Genomic DNA, 19232 nt, shown 5'->3' on the forward strand with positions numbered 1-19232 from the left:
ACTGAATTGGAAGAACAATGTACGCAAATGATTGAGGAATAGCGGAAAAAGCTATACATCAACATCAGAGCATGTTGTGAAAGAGAAACAGTGTCCAACTAAGGTAAGGACAGAACGCTGTATATCACATAGGCAGTGTACCACATTTACATTCACTATACGTAGCATACTAACATATTATTGTAATGTTTGTTTCCATTTAGGCCTGAGTTTACAATCTCAAAGGTTGTTTTAAAAAAGGCTGTGCAAAGATTACTGTGGCAAATGTAATAGTCCCATCTCACTGGAAACATGCAGTAACTGAGCCATGTATCAAGAGACCATTCATTGATGGATCAAGAAGATTTTGTAGATATTTTTATGATAGATGAAACCTTGAAACATGATCCTACATTAAAAATCACACAAGTTCTGTGGATAAAATTTCTGGCAGATGATCTCCAGGCAATCATTGTCAGAAAAAGTCATAATGTATTACATCCATAGGTAAAATACTCTGTAATGAAGAGAAGAAGAGGTAATCAGCCAAGAATTAAGTTGCCTGTACCAGAAATTCAATTTCCTCAGCTGTAACCTGCTTTTATTTCACTCACACCTGAGAAAAAGAGAGATTTGCTTGACATGTGTCAATATCTGCAGCCATAGGACAAGCAATTTTATATATACTTACCCTCTATAAGATGTGAAGAGTGAGGTTTTGCAGATTGTATTTGAATGTTTGAAGTTCATTATGTATTATATTTAAAACACAGAATGCAAATGTGTTGTGGAGCATAAAACAAAATTTTGTTTTACTTACACACACAGACACATTCTGTTTTATTTCTTCAGAATTTGTTACATCAGTAAAATATCTCATGGCTTCCTCATTGTAATAAATTAAGTATTGTGTACTACTTTTAGAGGCCTCCTTTGCTACAAAAGAACTAATAATCCTTTCTAATAAGGCAATATATGTATTTAGAGGATTCATATATTTACAATAAATAGAAGTGCAGCAGGACTTGTGATATGATATATAATGTTATAAATCTGTGATGATATACAACTTTCTTCCATGGAAGTTACCGTTTTCTCATTATAATCCCTGCATGGTACCATTTAACAGTAAATTATTCTTGTAACTATGGAGGAGAAATGGTAAGTTTTATTTACAAAACGACTTAAACTAAGATCAATGTTACATAAAGCACAAATTGTTATTTTTCATTCCTGTGAAGTTGCAAATGTGATGAACAACGTTCTTTGAGGGCAGGCTTCAATTACATTTGTATAATGTAAAATAACCTTTTCTTATTGGCTGTGTTCACCGAATATGTGCTTAAAATTAGGTCGAAGAGTTTGAAAATAAAATTGTTTGTACATCAGCATTAAAAACAGTCTTTATCATTAGTAAAAATCATGCTTAATATGCCATATTATCGTACTAGTGCCATAAAATATTAACATGACAACTAAAACATCATGAATTCTGAATAATTTTGAGGGGAAAAATTGTTCCGGGGCCGGGCATCGAACCCAGGACCTTTGGTTTAACGTACCAACGCTCTACCAACTGAGCTACCCGGGAACTCTACCCGACACCGATCCAATTTTTCCCTCTATATCCACAGACCTCAAAGTGGGCTGACAACTGTCAAACAACCAACTTCGAGTGCACACTAACTCCGTGTGACTTAAATTGTGGTTTTCTGTTAACGAACAGTGACGTGTATTATGCAAATCAAGATTTCAGGTATAACTCCCTGTAAAGTTGATTTGAATAATTTCGAGGGAAAAATTGTTCCGGGGCAGGGCATCAAACCCGGGACCTTTGGTTTAACGTACCAACGCTCTACCAACTGAGCTACCCGGGAACTCTACCCGACACCGATCCACCGATTTAATGTTAAATGGTACGTTAAACCAAAGGTCCCGGGTTCGATGCCCGGCCCCGGAACAATTTTCCCCTCGAAATTATTCAAATCAACTTTACAGGGAGTTATACCTGAAATCTTGATTTGTATCATGAATTCTATTAAGAACGTAAAACTTGTATCATAAAGTTTACATATTTAATATATCAAATTTGTCATAGCAACCTCTTTTTTTCATAGACCATTACAATGTAAGATATTTTAATACTGGAAGCCGCAAAACAGCTTTTAATTTTGTATCCTTTATATTTGCTCTTAGTCTTGGCTTCTTCATATACTTCATTGTAGAGAAGAACTTTTCACAAGCATGTGTATTACAAAACATAGAATGCAAATTTAAATTATGTTTTTTTGCACATCACGTGCTTCTTGCATATTTCACATTGGGCATTTCCCCATTTTGCATCCCTAAAAAGAAATGTCACCCCCCCAGTCGGGGTTGAAACAGTTTGAAGCTTTATGCTTCTCTCCTTCCATGTACACCCTCACTTAGTAGACTTTCCCTCATCAGGTGTGCTTAGTATCAGTGGAGCGCATACGAGCGAGTGACAGACTATTACTTACTCCTATGTGCAACTTCTCATACATGCGGCCAATGCAGTTCCTGATATAGATTATAACAAAAAATTGATGGTTTGGTTATAGTGAACATCTTGAAAGAAATAATGAAGTGTCAATTAATATCAATTATTTATAAATCTGGGTCATTTTTATTACCTTATGTTACTGGCAACTGGATATGTTCAATAATGACGTCACCCTAAGGCGAAGGCAGATGTGTGAGGACGTAGAAAAGTGGAGAAATTAGCAGTGTCTCAAATGAAAACAGCTGTGGAGACCTTGGAGTTGGAAGACAGAAGAAAGTTTAATCAACGAAAGAAGAGAGTGGGGAAAGAATTGCGAGGAGAAGAAGGGTAGTACTGTGTGTGTTAATCGAGTTAGTAGTGTGTAACAAGGGGGCAGTAGGGAAGAAAAAAAACAATATATAACCTGAGAAAATGGTGTACCAATGGGGGGGGGGGGGAAATAGCATGGCAGTTATATAACAGAAAAATGGAATTGAACAGATGCACTTTCTCAAGGTTATGGACTTATTTTTGTTTAAACAGTGGATTTTAAGAACCAAATTATAAATCAAGTTGAACCAATGTTCTTTGATTACGGTACGAGTGTTAATATGATTATGTGTTAAAAGTGTTTCTACAGTGAATTTAATAACAAGTTATGTTTTCTGATATAAGTTAACAAGGGTTAAGTCTTCTATATTACACAAGTTTAAAATGTAATTATGTTATTAGAAGGAAAGAAAATAATTATTTAGTTAGTTATGAGAAAGCTGGAAATGAAGTTAAATGGGAATAATTAGTATTATGACAGAGCTGGGATATGATCTCACGACCGGCAGAAGGATTACAAGGTCGGCCGTGGTTCGGCGCAAGTGTGCGCGCATCTGCTTCCTGTGGCATGTGCTGTGACGTAAGAGGAGCGATGGCACTCTAGTCCACGGCAGAGAGGGGGGAGTAAAGCAGCTGGTGACTGAGGAGAGAAATCCAGAGAAGCCTAGATAGGCGCCATCTTCTGGAAATTTCGAGCAATCGTACTTTCTCGTAACTATGGTGTGGTTATAAATTACAGACACGCAAGTGAACTTGAGCAGTGTTGTTATAGTCGGTGAACAGCAAGCCAGCCAGTCTTGTGTAGCAGTGAAGCCAGCTTCGAGACCAGTGTTCGACTTGAGTGTGTCCACAACTGTGCGAGTATCCGAAGTCCTGAGTTCGAGTGCAGTGGACCGCAGTTGGGGGACCTGAGTTCGAGGTTCAGTGGGCTGTCTCTGAAGGTCTGTGGTTCGAGATACTGTGAACTTGAGTGACTGAGCTAGAAGAACTAGCCAAGGCAAACGAACTGAGAACTGACAGTTCTGATTTGTAAATAGTGCTTTGTGAACATTAATTAAAATTAACAGTTTATTGTTGTTATCAATAATCCAGTAAATTGTCATTGTCTGTGGAGTGCAATAACGAATACTGTGTTACTGTGTGGAGTGGAAATCCCAATGTTGACGGGAGTAGAATTAAATTGTAGAAAGTGAAGAGTTATTGTTGTAAGAATAAAACTACATTATTGCTTTGAATTTTAAAGTTACAGTATAAATAGTTATTAAGTGTAGTGGAGAATAAGATAAGTAGAAATAATAAGTGTTACAAATTACAATGAGGAATAAGTGAAAGTGAAGAGACATGAAAGACATAGTTAAGAGCTGGTATTAAGGTCACGTTACATCAGTGTGTAAAGTTTTTAAATAGTGTAAGTAAGGGAATGCTAGCCCAAATACAGAAATGTGAACGGTCAGCAGGGTCGAATATGTTGAGAGAAATATATATCATACCATATCATATGTTAACAACAAAACGTTCGGTAGGACATAATTACATAGTTTCAGTTCAAGCTGCATTTGTTGTATTTTTTCCAATTCTTCATCGAACAATTGAATCATTATCATCATCATATCCCTCACGTATTAGACCCTGCAATTAGACAACTGAATAAACGTGCGAAATTAGTTAAAAGAACTTTCTTTCATCCTCACCCAAATCACTATATAGGTTTATAAATGCTCCCTTCAAGATTCTTAGAACTAGTAGCGAGTAAACCCAATATTGTCTATTATACATTCTTTTTGATACAAATAATGTGCAGCCAAAAGCTTTCCTCACTGAACAATCAATAACTGCTTTACTGTGTTAATGTTAATATTAGGTAAATTACCTGGCTGACTAGTTTCGACATGGTGTGCGTCATTCTCCGAAGTCTAGAAGGAAGAACAAAAGCTTTCCGTGAAGCACCCTCATTTTGAAACAAACAAGTCGAATGATATAATTAATCTGCTACGAATTTGCTACATGTGACTGTGAAAACAAATTGCTTATGGATCCGTAGTCTGTAATGCATAGCATACGCATGGCTGTGTAACAGGCCTAAGAATTTGTGTTTGCTTCCTGTTATGTAAAACTTAAAAGCCAGATAGGACCACCCACTCAGAGTCAGTATATGACTCCTTTCACATGCTGTCACTCAGCAGTAAAGGTCAATAAGATCACAAACTGGTCTTAAGAATATACTATCTTTGTACACACAATTGTATGAAAGTAATAGAATATTGTTTTATACCCAACCCGACTTCATGGTAGTGCCAGTTATGTCACAACCAATTAATGTATAAGGCCAAGACATACACATTCAGTCATTGCTGGCAACTTTTCGAAAAAGATGACCATGGACATTATAAAATTCATAACAGTGATTTAGAATGACCTCACTGTAACCATTTTTATAACAGTAGCTTTGTTTTTGGAGTAAAATTGATCAAATTTTATGTGCATACCAGTTCAATAAAGTGACTTGTAAATATTTAATATACATTAAATTCGTAAAGAGTGTATGCTGATAATCACTATTTTCATTATTCGCATAATGAATTATGCTACATGTCTAGAAATGGGATTTTTAAGCATCACAATACTTTTTCATACATAATATTCTTAAAATCTGGGTTGGGGAAAAAAAATCTGTTTTTTTTTTTTTTTTTTTTTTTTTTTGGTTAAATCATTTTTAAACCATTTTCTTTTCCGCATTCATGATATATTGTAGAAAAATCGATCCTTGCTTTTCATATTAATGTACTTGATTCTATGAAATATTATTTGAAAGCTTGTTAAACATTAGTCATACTTATTACTTACAACATTAAATGTGATCAATTAGTAATATAAAATGTAATATCACTCGTCTCAGAATCAAACTAAGCTCGCTCACTCCTTTTTCTCACTAAAGAACCCACTCCACTATGTGTATATTGTCATTCCCCAATTTCTATCCAACACATTCTACTGGTCTTGTCCTCTACATACTAGATGCAGACAAGTGAACATCAGTAATCTTCATTCTGCACTTAATGACTTCAACAAATCAAAACAGATTAATTTTTAAAGAGTAATAACATTATAAATCAGTTGTAAATTAATATCTCTGCATATTTAGTCACTTGTTTTCAATATACTATATCAGTCAGTACCAACTGGTCGAGTTGTGACGTCGGAGCACGCTTTTCCTCTCAGAGAATAGGCGCAGAGAAATAATCAGAGCCGAGCTCAGAGCTGTGGCAGATCGTGGATTGTCAGAGCTATTAGCTCTGGTTGAATGTATAGGTCTAACAGTGTAATGTAGAGAATAAGTAATATACAGAAATGAAAGTAGATATCGGTTTCTTCGATTATTATGAAGCCATGCTGGCAGCCATGTTGAAACGAGGCCTGGTATAATACTAGTAATGCAAAGAAGTACAAAAATGAAAATGTATCAGGTACAGAATTAGACTTATTATACATAATAGAAAAATACAGTAGTAGTGATAGTAGTAGTAGTAATAATAATAGTGTAATAACTATACTAATTATATTTACATATTATATACAGCATGCAAGGAATACCATACTTAAATGGGCAATGCCTTTTGTCTCATTTTTTAAATTCCCATTCATTTATGAAACAACTACAAATATGTAAAATCTACATTGTAGACCTACCAGTTCATGCCAAACATAGATTAGGTACACATTTCATTGTACAGTACCTGTATTACCTAATCCTACTATTTCATCATTCAATATGAAGTAAAAAATGACATTTCATCTGAAATTAAGATAATATCTATCTATCTCACTTAAATTACTGTTTCAACTTTACACCAGAAAATATAAATTAATTTGGGGCAGGAGAGTACTGTCATTTTTCTGCCATTTGTCTTAAGCACATTGTAGACAATTATTGTAGTACTGCATTAACTTATAAACATTAGGACTTAAAAACATCGTTAGAGCCACAATTTTCAGTTCCTTTGGGTATCACATTCCTTTCTTGCTATGATCCCGTAAATCCATTTGAATTTTCACAATGTGTGCTAAATCTTTACAGTATTTAAAACATAAAGCATAAATTTCTAATTGGTCGCTATTTCCACCCGCAAGCTGAAAATCACGACTGTTTTCTCCTACTTTGTACATGCCTTTTTTAAGTCATTTTAATTTCCTCAATCTTTCTTTCCTAGGATTATGAGCTGATAAATCAACTTCACTTCCAACAGAAATAGTTATTTTGGAACACTTTGCAGAAATTTCAGGGTTGGTGCAATTACTTGCATTTTCATTTATATCTCCAACCTAGAAAAATAAGATATAAAATTATTTAAAGACGTAGTTCTGATATCTAGGTTATATCAAGTGACTTGCTATATAAGTAAAATATGCCTACCTACTAAATAACTGCATTCAGCTTGGGTTGACACAAAGGGTTTTTAATAAAAGGCAAGCCGCCCAGGACTATAGTTTAGTCTAATAATAAATCCACATGAATTTAGAGTACATCAAATATAACAGAAAGATAACAAAATTATTTAAGTATAGTAGTGTGTACCTATCTAGTTCCTAAGACATTAATATATTATTATTAATACTGTAAATGCTAAGTTAAACTGGTTTGCCATACACCACTGCTTTGATAGGTCTGGCGTTGAGGTCTGCTCCGAGAGTCTATCTGGATTGCTACGCAGAATGAGAGAAGCTCGCTATGACGTCACAGAGCATTGAGTTGGAACTGACTGTACTATAATTTATAGTTAGGTTGCAATAAGACCAAGCAGTTAAGTGACCTTAAATAAAGTATTAAAATAAATGCAAAATACTTTTTTGAGAACACAAAAAAACTGCATTATCACTGGCATTAAACAGTTCGAATTAAAACATTAGCTCAGTGGCCTTTTCAGTTCCTAGTCTGTTTCGGAGCCTTGAATGAACTAAACCGAAAGAAAAAAAAATTCTTTCTAAACTAGCTTAAGCTGCTTGAGCAGTCGAAATTTGTTGAATAATTGAGAATACATTAGGGCAAACTTTTTCAATCGTACTTTTTTGGCTCTTCTACCTTTCATAACCGACACTTGTGGCACCACAGATTCATTGCGAAGTGATTCTTGAAATGGTGTAGCTTGATCCTGCAACTTCACTATCAACAGGAAATTAGACTTAGCCTATATTTTGAGTTTACAAAATCAAGTCCCAATTTCTTCTCATTTTCACTTAGTTGCAGCAGTTCAGCCTTATTGATTTGCTTTGCATAAAGCAAGTAAGAAAATAAACTGGAGTTACAGTCAAGTTATGAGCAGAATATGAGCTGTAGTTAAAGCCATGTTATATCTATTTACAAATTTCTTCTTAATATTTTCGTCTTGTGTCACATTAATTGTTGTTGTTTATAGTCAACTGTCTGAAGACAAAATGCCACAAGTGATACCAACATAGCACCACTTATGAGGCAACTATGCCAGGAGATAAAGGGGTAGGGTGGCCAGTTTCATTCTCCCTCATAGCATACATCGCCGATTAGCTACATAGTCCACAAATCAGACTTCAGATGTATACAAACTATTGTTCATCCTCTGACACATATCATCAAGTGAGATGTACTGCCTGTTAGTAGATGTACATATCAGCCAGAACCTCAATCAGAGGTATCACATTAATTATGTGTTTTTTTAAGTTGTTTTCAGAGATACACAGCATGAGCAATGGAACATAAGTCTTTATGTACTTTATCAAGAGTCTCAGCGATGGGCTTCAAAATGGAAATCATATCTTCAACATTCTTCTTAAGCATAACGTTAGTAACTTTTTCTTACACATTAACATCAGTTGAAGTGTAGGCCAACCTTTAATGTAAGCATCCAGACAATCCACTAAACTCTTGCAACAGATTTCAGCTGGCTTAAGTTTTGCAGCACCTGACTGTTTGTAGAGAGCATTTGCAAAACGATTGTTTCGAAAATATTCAACAACACTGAAAACATACTCCTTCAGATCTGGAAACTGATAGACATTAGCTAAGAGATTAACAAAATGTGACAAACAGCCATAGGTTATCACATACGTCACCTCTGTTTTCCAACAAGTGACACATTCATGAAACATTAGCTGCATTATCAACAGTAGTGTTGGCATCGCTTTGTCCACTCATACACTTGTCTATGTACACCTTCTTCATAAAGCGATGAATTTCAATTGGTGAAACACCTTCGGCAGCTAGAAACTGCACCACACTATGCTGCGAGAACTTGGATGCTCTCATTACTGTGAACATCATCTTTGTCTTGCTGCTGCGCATCACTCCCTGTGCATGCAGGTTGGCCAACCTCGTACAATACAACTCTCAATCAGTAGTATGAACTTCAAAACTTTCCCCTATGGCGGCGCGTAACCTAATTGTTGACAGCTGATTTATCATTTTCATTTGACTGACCCTCGTATTAACTTACAATACTTAATAAAGTGAAATTGTGCGTGTTTTCATTATCCACTGTTGTATAAGTATGAAAAGAACGGTATTAAGTGTTTCAAGTGACGTTATTTAGCTGCTAATTTGACATTACAGTATTATCTAATTACTGTTGCAAGTTACCCCACCAGTGGTGCAACTTGCAACATTAATGTTTTCTCCTTATTTCAAAAAATCCAAAATGAACACACAAAACTTGTATATGTCATATTATTCTACTGATATAGACTAAACTTCGGGCATACAGACTTTTTTTAAAACTATTTCCAGTTTTGTGTAACATGCTGTTGAATCACGCATCTGTTGCAAGTATCACCATTCTATGCTGTTCAAAAGTTCACACAAGATGGTTCCACTAAGCCTCACAGTTGAACATGAGATTCAGAGAAACATTCTTGCTCAGCTACATAAACATTTTTTGAAACTGATGGGGTGGTCTTCTTGTCCCACATTATTACACCTGATGAAACCTGGGTCTATCATTTTGAACCACAAACAAAAAGACAGTTGATGGAATGGCATCATCCCCAATCTCCTTGAAAAATAAAATCAAAATAAGTTTCTCTAACAAGATAGTGATGATTTCTGGAACTGTGAAGGCATGATTTGTATGGATGTAATGGCAAAAGAGACAACCATCAACTCAGAAGCTTACATTAAGATGTTGAAACTTCAAGAGGTGTCACTGATGATTTCGAACTCACAAAATTTCAGCTCAGATTCTGCTTCAGAATGACAATGCACACCCTCACATGAGTTTGAGAACTCGACAAGCCATCACAAAACTTGGTTTGACAGTTTTATCCCATCGACCGTTATCAATTTCTATCTTCTCAGTCTGCTGAAAGATTCTATTAGTGGTATGAGATTTGAGAACAATGACAATGTGATTCGGACCGGGAGATGGTGGCTGCATGAGCTGGACAACAACAGTACCAACAAGGCATACATGCACTCATTTCTCACTGTCAGAAGGCCATACTAGTGGACAGGAATTATACTGAAAAATAATGCGTATCAACAAAATATTGCTTTATATTATGTATAATTTTCAATATAAAAGAATAAATATTTCTGATTAACTTTCCAACTTCTTTACTGTGTTTAACATTTAGGAATTTATCTGTCGACTAGTTTCGAAGTGTTGTTCTTCAATGACATAGCCTAGGACATTGACTAGCCTAGACAATGAAGAACAACACTTCGAAACTACTGACAGGTAAATTCCTAAATATTAACACATTAAAGGAGTTGGAAAGTTAATTAGTGATATTTAAGTGTTAAAAGTGTATATAGAGAAATGAAGATTAAATATTTGCTGAGAAAAAAATATACTTACTTACTTATGGCTTTTAATGAACCCGGAGGTTCACTGCCGCCCTCACATAAGCCCGCCATCAGTCCCTATCCTGTGTGAGATTAATCCAGTCTCTATCATCATCTCACCTCCCTCAAATCCATTTTTATATTATCCTCCCATCTATGTCTCGGCCTCCCAAAAGATATTTTTTCCTCCGGCCTCCCAACTGACACTCTATATGCATTTCTGGATTCGCCCATACGTGCTACATGCCCTGTCCATCTCGAAACATCTGGATTTAACGTTCCTAATTATGTCAGGTGAAGAATACAATGCGTGCAGTTCTGCGTTGTGTAACTTACTCCATTCTCCTGTGATGCATTATTTTCTCGACAACACTAACATATTATGAGAAAGAAGAAAAATCATAAGAAAAGTAATTCAGTCACTACTGAAATTCTATCTATGACCTCACCAAGACAAGAGGAATTGCAGCCTGAAGTTTTGTTTAAATAGTTTTCAGTATTAAGATGAGTTACACACTCTATAACAACTAATATATGGTACATACTCTGTATAAACCAATGCAAAATTGTTAACAACTTTATGTTAACAGCAAACTCAATATGCACACACAATGAGTAAATGCTGTTTATTCTAACATATTCTGCAATGATGTCTAGTGTGACTATATTTAAGACTCATTCTCTGTAATATGCAAATCCAAGCTGATGTTGATATAAAATGTATTTTTAAACACGTCTTAGAACATATCTTTCATTCACTTTTGGGAGAGACATTCGCTTAATTATCAAAATAATGTATTTTTGTACTCACCTGTCCATTTCTAGGCTGCTGATGAATTGATGCAGCTGTTGCCATCTGTTGCGGAGTCATGTGATTATTGAGAAACACAAGATGTTCAGCTCCAGGCTACAAAATAAAAGGATAAATGCATAATACACATACAAAAAGAATATGAGCGCTTGCATATGCACACATATATATGAGTCATTCTTTGTGAAATCGAACACTTAAGAAACACTACATTCTTATAAAAGGTTCAAACTTATTTTACACATTTCGTACATCGAAGTAAGTAGCCACACAGTGTCAATTTTAATCGAACATTATTTCTTACAAGTCTATTCACAGTCAAATTTATACAAATTGGCCAGTTAAAGTGTTTTATAAACACTTATTTCTCTTAATCTGTACGGTATATTGTACAGGTTTGATTCATAGCTCATTTTAAAGCTTAAAAAGTAGCTTTCACGCTATATAATATTAAATGCAATTGAAATTAAAATAAAACAAATTTTAGTTGCTTTTAACATTAATTTTGAAAATCAAAACTTAAAACAGTATGTTAAAAATCTGAATATATATATAAAATCATTTTCCTTGTAATTTGTTCTAATGGTCACCCAAGTTTTAAAGTGGAATTTCTTTTAGAAGTATACAATCGACAAAATGCTTGGTGTTGGTGGCCTGCCATAAAAGGGAGTTAGAGGAGGGTTTCCTAAAATGTTTTTAAAACTTCATGATTACACAAGGCCTTGAAGTATTTAAGTATTTATGACCCTCTTGTTGGAAGATCGAAGGAAATGAAGAATCGGAACAAAGAAACTCCTGTCTTTCATGTATTGTGTTGTTCGTTGAGAATATCTCATCCAGTTTAAATCTCACTTTGCTGGGTTTTGTGGAATAGATCAACTCAATTAAATAAATAAATAATGAGTGACGCAAATAGAAGCCAGTATGATGCGTGTTTTAATCCATTCAATGAAAAGTGCACAAAGTGGTGATACAAACTCATCTTCAAACTTCATATTGTAATAGTGGGTGGGCCAGGGAACAGCCTGGATAGAGATGTTAGTTACTCTGTTGAGAGAGATCTAGAGAACATAAGTAAGGACAACAGCCACACAAATGTGGAGGTAGTGGAGCTTTTTGACAGGTATGACAAGCCGTGGCTTCATAGCAGGGTGAGGAGTATGAATGCACGACTTGGACGTGCCTTGATCAGACCCAATGCCTCTCATATTGATGTGATAGAGGTATGTAGCATTAAGAGAGATGATTATACATCTCATGGCCTACACTTGAATTCTAGAGGCAAGAAGAAGCTTTCGCATCTGATCGCTAATAGAATAAAGGGTAGGATTCCAGTGATTACCAATATAATTCCTGCTGTTCATCATAGGGCATCTCCTTTTTAGGGTAAAATATAAATTAGAAAAAGAAAGTAGGCCTACAGGTAATCAGAACAGTGAAGTAAATACAAATCATAAATTTTGTGGAGTTAATTCAAATTCAAAAACAAAAGATACCGGAAGTCAGTTTAGTTTATTTCATCAAAACATACAAAGCCTTAGAAACAAGTCACCAGAGTTATTAACATTCTTAGAAATAGAACAAATAAACCCATATATAATATGCGTCACTGAACATCATATGCAACAACAGGAATTATCGGCACTTTCACTGGAAGGATACAAACTAGGACATAGCTATTGTAGACAGAATCTACAGAAAGGAGGTGTGTGCATATTTGTTCGAAACGATATAAATTTAAAAAATATCAGCCTTTCAAAATTTAGCAGAGAAAAAGATTTAGAGCTGTGTGCGGTAGAATTAGAATTAAAATCTGGTAATCTTATAGTTATAGGTATATACAGGTCGCCCTCTGGAGATTTCAAACATTTTCTTCATCTACTAGAAAATACATTACAACACATTCATGAAAAAAAACAAGAATACATATTTTGCGGGGACTTAAATATTGACTATCTCACTGAGAACACTAAAAAAGAAGAATTTAACACATTATTAGCAACCTTCAATTTAATACATACAGTCAATTTTCCAACTAGAATACAAAAAGGATCGATTTCTGCAATTGATAATATAATTATAAGGGGAGATAGATTAGATAGTTACCGCACAGTTCCCATTATAAATGGTCTTTCAGACCACGATGCTCAACTAATAAGAAGAAACGATAGCATTCCTGCATCAAAACACCCGAATAAATTTAGGTTAAGGGTCATAAATGAAGAATCTTTAAAGGACTTCGAAGCTAAACTAAAAAATGAAACATGGGAATCAGTATATGAAAATGGTGATATGAATAGTAAATTCAATGTGTTTCATAATACATTCTTAAATATCTTTGAATCCAGTTTTCCTGTAAAGTACAAAAATTCTCAAACATCTAAAAACAATTGGATTACACAAGGCATAAAAATCTCTTGTAAAACTAAGAGGTCTCTCTATATTCAAAGTAGAAATAGTAATGACCCCAAATTAATAGCTCACTTTAAAAAAATATTACACAAAGTAATCTTAAAAGCCAAAGAACTTTACTATAACGGAATTATTCTGTACTCGAATAATAAAATCAAAACAACTTGGAACATAATAAAAAAAAAGAAAGTGGAAAGTGTAGAAGTAAAGAACAAGGTTACACTCTTGTAACAGATAATAGAAAAACATCAGATGCAACAGAAGTTGCGAACATATTCAACAATCATTTTCTCTCAATAACTGATAACCTAAACATCCCACAGAATAATAATAATAATAATAATAATAATAATAATAATAATAATAATAATAATAATAATAATAATAATGCCATCGATTGTTTGAAAATATCTATTCCTATAACTTTCCCAAATATTCAAATTTTTCCAACAAATTCACGAGAAATAATTACAATTCTAAAGCAATTAAAGTCTAAAAATTCCTCGGGATATGATGAAATTACTAGTAAAATATTAAAAGCCAGTTCACAAATAATAGCCAAGCCCCTGTCTTATTTATGTAACTTTTCAATGTTTAATGGTGTATTTCCAGAGCGACTGAAATATTCAGTTGTTATTCCTTTATTCAAGAAAGGAGACAGAACCTCACCCGAAAACTACAGGCCCATATCCCTTCTACCAGTCTTCTCAAAGGTCTTCGAAAAAGTTATATATAAAAGAGTATATCATCATCTTGATAGATACAACATTCTCATTCCGGAACAATTTGGATTCAGAAAGAATAAATCAACTGAGCAAGCGACGTTTAATTTAACTGATAAAATTCTGGAAGCTATTAATAAAAAATTACAAGTAGGAGGGATATTCTGTGATCTCTCCAAAGCTTTTGATTGTATTAACCATAAAATTCTACTACAAAAATTAGAATACTATGGTATTAAAGGCATAGCATATCAGTGGTTTGAGTCACATCTCCTGATCAGAAAACAAAAAGTAGAAATCAACGCATTTAATAACTCCTTTAAATCTACTTCAACATGGGGAAATGTTCATACAGGGGTTCCACAGGGATCTATATTAGGGCCTCTTCTTTTTTTAATTTTTATAAATGACCTTGGCCCCATAATAAAAGGAATAGGTTATCCTATACTATTTGCAGATGACACAAGTATCATAATTACAGACAATAACTTTGCCACATTCAAATATAAAACAGAAACAATTCTCCTTAAAATTTATGACTGGTTTACAACCAATAAACTAGCATTAAACATTAATAAAACTAACATAATTCAATTTAAAGCCACTTCAAATTTAATCTCTGAAACATTGGACACAACTATCAACAATATACCTCTACTAAAAACATCAACAACCAAATTTCTTGGTTTGCATATTAATAATACAATAAATTGGAAAAATCATATCAAAGAAATAACCCCCAAACTTAGATCAGCATGCTTCACAATTAGGTCGTTACAACAATTTCTAAACAGCAGTATCTGAAAGACAATATATTTTGCCTATTTTCATTCCATTATGTCCTACGGAATAATATTTTGGGGAAATTCTGTAGATAGTAAAAATATATTCTTATTACAAAAAAGAGCCATTAGAATAATAGTTGGAGCAAAGGCTAGAGAATCATGTAGATTATTTTTAAAAAAATTAGAGATTCTAACCTTAACAAATCAATACATATACTCTACAATAAATTTCCTCTTATGTAATAAAAAAATTTTCCAACTAACTCAGCCATACATAGTATAAATACCCGCAGAAGGAATGATTTTCATACGCCATCATCAAATTTATCATGCTTTCAAAGGGGAGTACGTTACATGGCGATAAAATTGTTCAATAGTCTTCCTGAAGACATTAAGAATCATAGCCAAAACCCTGCATTATTTAAGACAAAACTAAAAAAATTACTTAATATCTCACACTTTCTATTCTGTAGATGAATTCTTGACATTTCACAGTACTGTGTAAATATTATAATATTATTAAATGGTAAACATATTACATTGTATAAAATATTATTGTTATTAAGGTATTAATTCTGTACATATTTCATATTTGCATTTTATATGTATTTCATTTTATTGTTAAACGTAAGAATTGGACATGTTCTTTATTCTATGCTATAAAGCAAATGTAAGAATATTATGGAACGAATAAATCCATCCATCCGTCCACCCACCCACCCACCCACCCACCCATCCATCCAGCCATCTATCTTATCTATCTATCTTTATCTATCTATCTGTCTGTCTGTCTGTCTGTCTGTCTGTCTGTCTGTCTGTCTGTCTGTCTGTCTGTCTGTCTGTCTGTCTGTCTGTCTGTCTGTCTGTCTGTCTATCTATCTATCTATCTATCTATCTATCTATCTATCTTATCCATCCATCCAACTATCCATCCTATCCATCCTATCCATCTTATCTGTCTGTCTGTCTGTCTGTCTGTCTGTCTGTCTGTCTGTCTGTCTGTCTGTCTATCTATCTACCTACCTACCTACCTACCTACCTACCTACCTACCTACCTATCTATGGTATGGTTTCCGTAAAAGAAGCTGAGGAAAAGGCCAACATATCCATTGTTAAAGAAAGCTTGGTGTCATTAGGTGAAAGTACTATTAAAAAAAGAAAACTCAGTCAAAAACATTATCCACGTCAGAAATTATAAAAAATAAAAAGTAAACCTAGAGATAAAGTATTTCATAACATTGAAAGCGACTCTACTTCAGACGAAAAACAACAAAAAAGTCATGACAGTTCAGATCATATAGTACAAAAGTTGATTGACTCATTTCGTGATACTGAAGATAGAAAGTTGAAAGTACAAACCTTAACCTTTTCGAAAGTTGGTCTTATTGTAAAATTCAAGAACATTTTCAGGAATCTACACGAATGATAAGAGTTGCTGAACAATTAGCCACTGATAAGAGAATTTTGACAGTACTTCAATCGAAATCCAGGAAGAGTTTAGAAATTTCTATTGTAGAAGAGATAGAGTTTTACAATTCTGATGATGTCAGCAGATTAATAGCGAGGAAAAGAATATGTAACAGTGAAAGAAAATGGTAAAAATATTAATAAACAGAAACGATTAATGTTGAGCAATCTGAGAGAAACTTACCACTGTTTTAAAGAACACCACTCTAATTTGAAAGTAAGTTTTTTCAAAATTTGTACAGTTGAAACCAAGGCAATGCATACTTCCTGGAGCCTATGGGACACATTCTGTTTGCATTTGTGCTCACCATGAAAATGTTACGCTAATGATTGATGGTGCTAACATTTCTAGACTGTCAGCAAATTCAGATATGGTAATCAGTAATTATAATGATTGTCTGACGCAAATAGCCTGTAATCCGCCATCATCAGATTGCTATTTAATGAAATGTGCTACCTGCCCAGAAAAACTAATAATCTGATTAAATATCTTGAAGAAACGTTTGATGCGAAAGATACAGAGTAGATCACTTATAAACAACGTAAGAGTTGACTGCACAAACTTGGAAATATTACAGTCATCCACTGAGAATTTCGTAGATAAATTAGCTATTAAACTGTTAGCCTTGTTGCTTCATACATTTATAGCTCAACAGCAATCTTCGTTTCTGAAAGAACGAAAAGAGCAATTGGAGTCAGGAGAATGCATTGTAATTGGTGACTTTCCTGAAAATTATACTATTGTGATATAAGGTTCTGCTGCTCAGGGACTTCGCTGGAATAACAGGCAGGCCACGATCCACCCTTTTGTTATAAGAGGATCAGTCAAATGAAAATGAGAAATCGGCTGTCAACAATTAGGTTATGCGCCGCCATGGGGGAAAGTTTTGGAGTTGATACTACTGATTGAGAGCTATATTGTCTGAGGTTGGCTAACCTGTATGCACAGGGAGTGATGTGCAGCAGCAAGACGAAGATGATGTTTACAGTAACAGGAGTGTCCAAGTTCTTGCAGCGTAGTGTGGTGCAGTTTCTAGCTGCCAAAAACATTTCACAAATTGAAATTCATCTTTGTATGAAGAAGATATATGTGGACAACTGCATGTCATGCGCCCAAGTGTATGAGTGGACAAAGCAATACCAACAAAAGCGAACATCACTGGAGGATGACCCACGCCCTGGCCAGTCCTACACAGTCATCATGGAAGAAAATGTTGTTGAGCAGACAATCTCATCCAGGCAGATCGGAGGTGTACAGTGGACGAAGTGGCTCAGAACCTCAATATCAGTCATGGATCTGCATACTCAATAATCCACAACCGATTGAAGTACAGTAAATGTGCACAAAGTAGGTGCCAAAATGTCTCATAGGTGAGCAGAAACAACATCGAATGGGACTGAGTTTGCAACATCTGTTGCGTTATGAACAGATGAGGAGGCTTTCTTGGAACGTATTGTGACAGTGGATGAAACATGGTGCAAGCACTACGAACCGAAGATCAAGCGACACAGCATGCAATGGAAGCACGACACTGCCCAAAAAAGTTCAGACATTTCACAACTGCAGGCAAGGTGATGCTCATGCTATTCTTTAACTCAGAGGGTCCATTACTCTGTCACTTCATGGAGAGAGGAGAATCTGTCACCTCCGCGTGATATTCCAAAACGCTCTGTACTGAATTGCATCATGCTGTCAAAAACAAGCGATCTGGACGTTTGCGTGAAGATGTCATTTTGTACATGACAATACGTGACCACACACAGCTCGGCACACCATGGACACCATTAGGGATCTGCACTGGGAGGTGCTCGAGCATCCCCCTTACAGCCAAAACTTGCGACTTCCACATTTCCAGAAAGCTCAAAAGTTACCTGGGAGGGTGCTGGTTTGCGACAGACAGTGACGTGATTGAGGCAGTGCAGCAGTGGTGTCATCAGCAGCCAAAAGACTTTTATGAACAAGGTATCAAAAATCTGGTGAGCAGGTGGGATAAGTACCTAAACAATGGTGGAGATTATTTTGAGAAATAACATTCCTCTGCGGAGAAAAAAATTAATTTCTCGTTTTCATTTCATTGACTCTCATATATTAGAAAGAAAATAATGTTACAGAACACAACAGCTTTGTAGCAATATCAGAAAATCTGAAGCATTACACAAATACTGTCCATCTTTTTCAAACTGAATAATGAAATTTGTGAGAAAGGAAATAGCAAACGTTAAAAATATAGTTTATTTTTATGGAGTCAGTGTGCAATATAAAACATAAAGAATTTTGATAATCTATGTTTCCATGAAGAGGATTTCGGTATTGGTGCTGTATGACACATTTTCACAACATCTCATGGAAAGGGGCCATCTGATCATATTGGAAGTACCACTAAAAGACTTGCAGCAAAGGCCAGTCTCCAAT

At 34.8% G+C, this 19232-nt stretch overlaps 1 protein-coding gene across 4 annotated transcripts in view; it reads right to left on the minus strand.

Annotated features, from left to right (window-relative positions):
• pum (pumilio) overlaps positions 1 to 19232 on the minus strand; it is an 888766-nt gene that overhangs the window by 803789 nt on the left and 65745 nt on the right. For all 4 annotated transcript variants that reach the window (XM_069833260.1, XM_069833261.1, XM_069833257.1 and 1 more), the window contains exon 5: positions 11434 to 11529. In XM_069833260.1, the coding sequence (XP_069689361.1) occupies positions 11434 to 11529 (96 nt within the window). The remainder of the gene's footprint in view (positions 1 to 11433; positions 11530 to 19232) is intronic.

This window comes from Periplaneta americana, chromosome 8 (assembly GCF_040183065.1).
Source record: "Periplaneta americana isolate PAMFEO1 chromosome 8, P.americana_PAMFEO1_priV1, whole genome shotgun sequence".
In the NCBI taxonomy this organism is placed as follows: Eukaryota; Metazoa; Arthropoda; class Insecta; order Blattodea; family Blattidae; genus Periplaneta; species Periplaneta americana.